The sequence below is a fragment of the Theobroma umbraticum genome, unplaced genomic scaffold (assembly GCF_002168275.2).
Source record: "Theobroma umbraticum cultivar Fairchild unplaced genomic scaffold, ASM216827v3 scaffold_86.0, whole genome shotgun sequence".
In the NCBI taxonomy this organism is placed as follows: Eukaryota; Viridiplantae; Streptophyta; class Magnoliopsida; order Malvales; family Malvaceae; genus Theobroma; species Theobroma umbraticum.
Window position 1 is genome coordinate 5,741,754 of NW_018397263.1, and position 8,426 is coordinate 5,750,179.

Sequence of the window (8,426 nt, forward strand, 5' to 3'; positions counted from 1 at the left end):
TCATACTGCACAGTAAGTCAGGAAATAGAACCTTTGCCCAAGAAATCCTCTTATACTGATTTGCATGCTGCTGAACAATCCGTCGGTGAATTTGAACCCAATCATCTCCCAACAAATCCTTGGCTTCTGACCTGTAAATAAAAATTAAACACGCACACAAGTGTGTAATGTGAATCATCACCAACAAAACAAGCTAAATATAAAACACACCTTCGCACTGATCTCACAACGTAGTGAATATTGTTCATAAGAAATAGTTGTGTAAGTGCAGGGTCCTTATATTGCTTGGATTTCCCATCAAGGTTAGTCTGTAGAGCTTGCATAATCCTTGTAGTTACATTAGTCAATTGAGCATCAGCATCACCATCATCAAACTCTTGAAAAAGTTGCTTCAGTGTTGATTGGTAGCTACACAATTCAACAACCACATTCAGATGTATAATGATCAAATAGATTCTTTTTCTTTTTTTTTTCTTTTTTTGATTGAGAGGGGGTATAATCACTTGGCCATTTCCAACACATGCTAAGAGCGACTTCAAGAGAAACAGATTTATGAAGAAGAACAAAAAATGAAAAGAAAGGAAGAGTAAAAGAAAGCAGAGGCAATTACAGGACATAGAAGGTAATCGCTGACACATAGTGAATTCAAGATCACAAACAAGTTGGTATGGTTCTCAATATATGATACTAGAATATTCCACATTAAACATAGCAAGCATGCCTTGTGCAATCAGTAAATCAAAGTGATCGACCATCCAAAAATTGCTTGTAGCAGACAATTTGAAATGACATAATATAGCAAGGATAAAAGAATACCAACTAAAACTAGTAGTAGATAAAAGCAGAAAATTACAACTTACTCAAATAGAAACTTCACATAATTTATCACATAGCTAGTCAGAGGATGGACAGTTCCGTCAAGAACAGCAGTTTTGGTGGCATCTTTCTCAACTGCTTCCTCAAAATCACCAAAGGTTTCTTGTGCTGTCTGAGCTAGCCGCTTTGTCAAACTCTGAGCAGATTCCCGCATTTCAATGCAAGATTTACTCCCAAACAAATACTCAATCTGTTCACATGCCCCCATAGAGAGAGAGAGAGAGAGAGAGAGAGAAGGGAAGAAGAAAAAAGTGTCAGCTTAGACAGTCTTGTAAATCAATTTGCATTTGCCCCTATAATGCATGTTGTAATGTCATCATAGCACATAGCTACTTGAGCCAATTACACCAATGCTAGTTAATAACTATGAAAATGTTTTGTTTTTCTCGATGATTTTATGTCATTTTAATGCATATTGATCCTAGCCTTTAATTACATAACTGCAAGTTCAACACAATGTAAAATATTTAGTTTTCTTCCATGATTTTAAATCATTTTAATACACATGTGATCCAACCCTTTTTCAAACTCATGATTAATTGATACCAACCCAATATAAATTACAACATCTATGAAAGGGAACTCATGATTAAATGGATTAACAACAAAATAGAAAATATGATCATCAGAGTGTGCTTTTCATGTATATAAGGAAAAACAAACTCGAGATGCCTCAGATGAACGAATCAACTTATACTTTTGCAAATAATTTTTTTGATCATAAATCTATGGATATGCAACAAGAAAAATTATTAATACCTCTGACTGTAGTTCTCTCATTATCTCATACATATCCAAAAGAACAAATAACTTCTCAGGTGATCTCTTGCTTTTGGCAATAGCCTCTCCAAAGCTAAGAAGTACGGCTACACTGTTTGCAGTGACTTCAGCAAAACATTGATCCCTAAGAGAATCAATGCCATCAAGTATTTGATCACAGATTTTCTTTTCCCCAGCGAAGAGCAGTTTAACCTGTGTCAAGCATTATCATAAGGTAGGAAAAAAGAAGTCAAACACAATTAATGCAGCAGAATTTCTCATGAATCCTTACAGCAATACGCATGTAATGTATCCAATTCCCGATCTTAGCCTCCAAAACCTCCCACTGCATTTTCTGGACATCATCTTTACTAAGTCTCTCTACACCTAATTTCCTGAGGCTCTGTTCCAAGACTGAAGCACGAGTATCCCTAGAATTTAGAAATATCATATGATTGGCATCAATAATTCAAGATTCTAAAGCACCAAAACTGAAATCCAAACAACGATCAATGTCTTTTTCAACCAAAAAACTAATCTGTCTGCACAGAAATCTAATAAGTAATGAATGTCAAAAGATATTTATCCTGCCAAGTTCTGCACTGAACTTCTGCATGAATTTGTGCAAAGTTAAACAGATGGAGATATCTGTTATTCAGATGTTCTGAAAAATGCCAACATCAGTGATTGAAACAGATCCCTAAGCCTACCCAGTCTATCTTTGAGATCTGCACCAAATGACCAGGAAAATTTGAGTTACCCTGAGCAACAAAATGCTATCTTTCACACTGCATTGCTTTGCTGTTGTATCTTTGCTTAGCTACTTTCCAGAATCAAAAAGTCCCAAGACAATATTTGATACGCTAATCTGAGATTTTACACTCTGCCTACTTCAAGACTGTGCTTTTCACTACTTGTATTGAGCATAAATATGAAAAGCAATGCAATTAACATTTAATAATATAATTCTTCAGGTATTCCTCATTGCACATATGAATTCCAAAACCAAACACTCATGAAGTAGAAAAGCTATAATTACTAAGAAGAGAATAATAAACATCTTAGTATCAGACCATGGAAATAGGTATCACCTGTAGATCCTGAACAGCTGTTGCTGGTGGCCACCTTGAACCATTTGTTGGGCTAAATCATGCAGCAAAGGTAGAACCCTGGGCGGAATAAGAGTCGGAGGCGTGTAAACAGCATTTTCTAAGTTCTTTTGGTTCTCAGAATGATTCTTGCTGCCAAGTTCACCTTGCTTGCCAGGTGATGTTGCTGATGGTCGTAGGGAATTTGGTAGGCCATCGAAAAGGCGATCAGGTTCCACCGGCTTACTGAAATTCACTCAACACGTAAGATTCTAAACATTTCCCATTCTAAAACAGTCATCCAGCATATCAGCGTCATGCACAAAATTCTAAAACCAACCTGTAATTTGTTAATAACGATCTGAACTCATCTTCTAATTTCGAAATAGCTTTTGCGAGTAAGTTATTGGCGTGGTTAAGTATACCATCACTACTCTTATAACTTTTGTTGTTGCTGAAAAACTGAACAATGCTTCTCAGCTGATCAATTGCTTCTAGATAGCTCTCAAGGTCTTCATGTGGCCCTCTCAGAATCTTTGCTTCTGCCTATATTATATATAAATTAGTGGAAACATAAAAATTATATTTCGAAATCATATGGTATTTATGAGAGGACAGTAACAAAATTTCCCTTTTCAAAAGAATCTCAGGTTCTATGTTTCGCACTGGAAAAAAAACTACAAATTAGAGATCACATTTTTAAACTTTAAACTTTCTCTTCGAGCTACTCTCCGCGATCTAATGAAAATTTTCACTAATAAGTAGAAGTCATAAACAATCCTCCTTTACCAAATAAAATATTATCTCTGTCAGAAGCCCCCAAATGGTTCGAATAAACAAATACTAATTAGGCTTATTTTATGATCAAATACATTGAAAACAGAGCTGCTACTAATAGGAAACTCTGCTATAAATTAATTGAAGAACTGTAAATGAGCGAAAAACAGAGAATAGAAAAACCTTGCGCATGAGATCAAATTGCTCCAAAATAATTTCAGCTGCTTTCAACGTCTTATCAATATTCTCATGCGCTCTCCTGATCGAATGCGTTCGTATCTACGTAAAACCAAAAAAAAAAGAACAAAAGGAAAAGCAAAATTCAGAACCAAAACCCTAACAATTCTCTCAGTTCAAACAAAAAAGATGTCTCATTTCCTCAATCGGACCCAAGAAAAAAGAAAGAAGCGAGAGATTCAACGTCATTGACAAAAATGAAGAGAAGAGACCTGAGTAGGACGCATGGCGGTCTCGAGAGCGGAGAGTCGGTGATCGAAGGAACCCAGAATGGAGACCATGCTTTCGGTTATGGTTTGACTCTTCTGCAACGAGTCTCTGACGAGCGCTGCTCTTTCCCGTAATGCCTCCATTGCCTGCGGCACGCCCATTTTTTTCCTCTCACGATGGCCAGCGAGAAACGCTTCTTGGTGTGGCGTGATTTGAGACGTAAGCTTCAATTTGATTTGAGTGGGAGTTGCATTGTTGCCTTTTTTCGGTTTCGCTGTCTCTCGTCGAGTTCCACGACAAAATATGAAGTAGTTATGAAGGAAAGAAAGACGGGTCAGGTGCTGGGGTCCGGGCCCCCTTTGTTTGCTTTTTTTTTTTTTTCCTTATATTTTTTGCCACATCAGCATAATTTTGCCCATGAACGGTTAGTGTTTTGTGCTGAGGAAGCCAAAAAAGCAATGGTTAGTGTGTTGTTGGTGATGACCATGATGAAGCTAATTAATTTGCTGCTATTAAGATTTTTGAGGCGTTTGGACGTGGTTGTTGAGAAATATTTTAAGATTGTTTTTCACAAGCAAGAACCTTCTTTCTTTTATTTTTTTATATTTCTTCCATGGCATGTGTTAAAATAGTTTTTTAAATTATTAAGAATACCAAATTTTTTATATATATTCTTTAAATTTAAATAATTTAAGTAAAAACACTTGCATGAAAGTTGTAATATTTTTAAATTAGACAATATGAGAATGTTAAACATAAATCTGTTTATGAAATTTATAAATATTATCTCTGATGTGAAATAATAATCCCACAAAAAATATAATCAAGTTTCGAGTTATTTGTTTAACATTCATTGAAACATATCCTTTACGATCATAATTATGTTATTATAGTAATTCATAAACATGGGATCAATTTTTTGAGGGGTTTTTTTCTTTGCATTTAGGGTTGAGTAAATGATTGGTTCGGTTGGTTTGGTATGCCATAACCAAGAACTAAATGAATCAAATTTTTAAAAAAATAACTAAATCGACCAAACTTAAGGATAAAATCGAAGACCAAATTTGTTCGATTGGTTCAACTATGGATCGAAAGATTCAAAATTTTATCACTTTTATCTTTTGTAAATTAAAACTTTGAAATTTATAAATTTTATCTATAACTATAAAATATACAAATAATCTAAACATAAATAAATTAATACAAACTAATGTTGGTCCCAATAGAGTGTTAAAGAGAGAGTGACTAGCCCTTGAAAAAAATTGATTGAAATGGATTTTGAAAAAAAAAGATTGAAACTTGTAAATGCAGAAAATCACCAAGTAAAAAAGAGATAAAGAGAAGTGGATAAAACACAAATATCTATAATAGTTCTATTCTCTTGACCTACATTCATTATCTTGATCTTCCCTAATCAAAGATTTTCAACCCAATGTTACTAAATTAGTGAAATTGACGGCTTCCATCAAGCTTTTATAAAGTGAGCTTCCATCTCAAACTCAAAACCCTTACAAGAATTTCCAAGCCCTTAAAGTATCTCTCACACTCTAAGTAAAAAAAAAATAAAAAAAGATAAAGTACAATTGATCACTTAGCTGATCTAAGATGTATAAAGTTAAGCTCAAACAGTTTCTTAAAGGATAGGATTAAAATACAAGTGTTAAAAAAATATTTTTGGTCTTATAAGCTCAAAATCACGCTGGATATCTTCTCTCCACCATTTTTGACTGTTGAAGAGGTTTTAAATACTTGAAAGATCACATCTAGCCATTAGAGATAGAAACTAACTGTTACAAATAGTTTCTAACTATTATTTTGTCCTTTTGTGCTTAAAATGTGTAGACAGTATTCTATTAACTAGTTAAAAGTAGGCTTTAATCGATTAAACTTTCTTTGACTTGCACTTTTTGGCCCTTTTTACTGTGTTAACCTATTGAAGATAACTTTAACCAATTAAGAATGTTCTGTTTCAAAATTTCTCCAACAATAGTCTTCCTTAATTAGTTAGACCTCCCTTTAACTGATTGAAGCTTCTCTTCTTTCATTTTTAACCAATTAAAATAAGTTTCAACTAATTAAAATTCTTCGAATTTGAATTTTTTTCATTTTGGCTCCCTTTAACAGTTACTCACTCTTTGAATTTGAATTTTGACACTTCTTGGTACTTCAAACTTGAACTTTAACTGATTAATCCCTTTGCTTAATCGATTAACAAGCTTTGTGTTTCACTTTCAATACCCTCTTAATCAATTAAATCTTGTGCTAATTGATTAAGACTTTTCTGTCTTTCTTTTATATAGCACTCTGGATAGCCTTAATTGATTAAGGCCTCATGTTAATCAATTAACATTTTTTTGCTTTCACTTAGCCTTTTGCTCTTTCTTATTTTAACTTATTAACTGTTCTTGTAATACAGCAAGCTTCTTGACTTGCTTTCAAACAACAAATATATTAAAGAATTTAAGCTTTCTCCTACACACTTAAATAATATAATTAAACACCAGTGAATAAGAATATTTTGTTATCATCAAAAGTAAATGGAATCAATATTCTCTCTCTCTCTCTTTTTCTTATTTTTTATGATGACAAAAACTCTTAGATTAAGAGTGCAATGTCTATATTTATATTTTATACATATGTGCAAGTGAAGGACTACTCCCCCTTAATATATGTTCTCCCTTAATATGTGCTTATAAAAATTTCAATATTTCTCAATCAAAATATAAATATTTGCTATCCCATTAACCTTTGAGAGTCGGGGCTCTGGAAAATGAGAGTCGTAGTGCTCAATGTATTTTTGAAAAATAGCAAGCTTACAGAATTTTGAAAGTTAAGGCTTTTGGAGGCTATTTAAGGGACCTTTTGCAGAGGTTTCTGGGAAGAGGCGACAAGCAATTTCTCTAGAGAAATAAAGTCAAAAACAAAGTAAAAAGGTAAGAGAATTAGAGGGAGAATCAAGATCACGAAGCTTCAACTATTAGTTTTCTCTCTTTACTTTTGTGTTTTTTTTTAATTTTCTTTGATTTGGATTAATGCTTAATTTTCTTTGGATGAAGTTTTTATTAGATATTATGAACTAAACTATTTTTCTAGGGTTATAATTGAACTCAGATGTAATTTATATTTTTAATCTCTTTCTTACTTATTTTCAAAGGAATTGAATTGTTTATTCTAATTTGTTTTTAATGCTTTTAATTACGTACCCATCAATTAAATTGATTTAAGAATCTAAACAAACTTGGGAAAGGGAATTTAGTGTAACTAAAAATTGAGATAGTATATGATCATATTAATTGATTTACGTATAGGATAAGGATATACCTATAGGCTATATGTAGCTAGATTAGAACCTGAATTTAATGAGTCTATTTTAATTTCAATTCACATAAAGATATAATGTTTTGGTTAAAAAAAATATTTTTATAAAACGAGTCAAAAGACCCTCATAAATAATTGAGGACTCTAAGTTAGCAATTCAACTCATTGAAATAAGTTAAGGAAGAGAGTTAAGATTTAGATAAAGTAAAAGAGATATTGTAATCTTAGTCTTGTTTGATTTAATTTTCACTAAAGTTATTATTATTTTGATTTTTCTTTTTTGTTTAAATTTTAGTTAATTATTTTTAGTTAATTAATTTTTTTATTTGATACTGATTGTTTGGATAAGATTAAATTGTTCTAATTTAGTACTTAGTAAAATTTTAGATCAATTCTCTATAAGATCGATACTCTACTAACTTATATACTATCTATTCGATACATATACTTGCGTAATAGAACTTTAACTAACAGAAGCCATGGGTAAAGCATTCAAAAATTTATTTTCAAAGCATGCTTAAGTTAAGGGAGACCACAGACTCCCATTCCAACACCGATACTCAGTTATGGCCAGAGGTATTGATGTCGAGTTTGACTACTTTAGTCGAAACCCCCATTCAGGACATTGTTATTGTGTCCAAGTGCATGTTGCAGGCTAGGGGCCGAGGGCTGAGTTTTGGCTTGCCGACTCCAACTAATCCAAACCAATAGATACTTCTACATCCTCTCAGAGGAAGGTAATTTCCTCTGTTTCAATTTATATCATTAATTATATGCAGTCAATTTAGTTAATTAATTTATTCATTTTACTAACAATAAGTTTATTTTGCATTACTTTTGAGGAGACTGGCGTTACTCTGACAATTACGTTGATTATCAGAAGCAACTTCAGTGTGGCCGACATGGAAGCAAGTTTCTCAGGAGCATAAAGATAACATGTGGCGTAAATTTGAGATAACGTAAAGATATAGTATTAATGTATATCTATTATAATTTTCTGTACTAACATATATTTTTCTTAGATGTAAGAATCTTTTAGATGGACTACTACAGATGCAACGAAGGTCTAATCTATATAGAAGAAAATTTGCAAAGATTGCCTCAAGGATCTTGTACACACAAATTTCTCGTCAAAATTTCTTGACTTGAAAATTATGAGAC

At 32.7% G+C, this 8,426-nt stretch overlaps 1 protein-coding gene across 1 annotated transcript in view; it reads right to left on the reverse strand.

The window, feature by feature from the left end:
• LOC110420738 (exocyst complex component EXO70A1-like) overlaps nucleotides 1-4,236 on the reverse strand; it is a 5,742-nt gene extending 1,506 nt beyond the window's left edge. The window contains exons 1-9 of the mRNA XM_021434109.1: nucleotides 3,950-4,236; nucleotides 3,684-3,779; nucleotides 3,064-3,269; nucleotides 2,727-2,969; nucleotides 1,928-2,066; nucleotides 1,636-1,848; nucleotides 861-1,066; nucleotides 211-408; nucleotides 7-131 (exon numbers count right to left, since the gene is read on the reverse strand). Coding sequence (XP_021289784.1) covers nucleotides 7-131; nucleotides 211-408; nucleotides 861-1,066; nucleotides 1,636-1,848; nucleotides 1,928-2,066; nucleotides 2,727-2,969; nucleotides 3,064-3,269; nucleotides 3,684-3,779; nucleotides 3,950-4,108 — 1,585 coding nt within the window. The 5' untranslated portion in view covers nucleotides 4,109-4,236. The remainder of the gene's footprint in view (nucleotides 1-6; nucleotides 132-210; nucleotides 409-860; nucleotides 1,067-1,635; nucleotides 1,849-1,927; nucleotides 2,067-2,726; nucleotides 2,970-3,063; nucleotides 3,270-3,683; nucleotides 3,780-3,949) is intronic.
• Nucleotides 4,237-8,426: the final 4,190 nt, after the last annotated feature.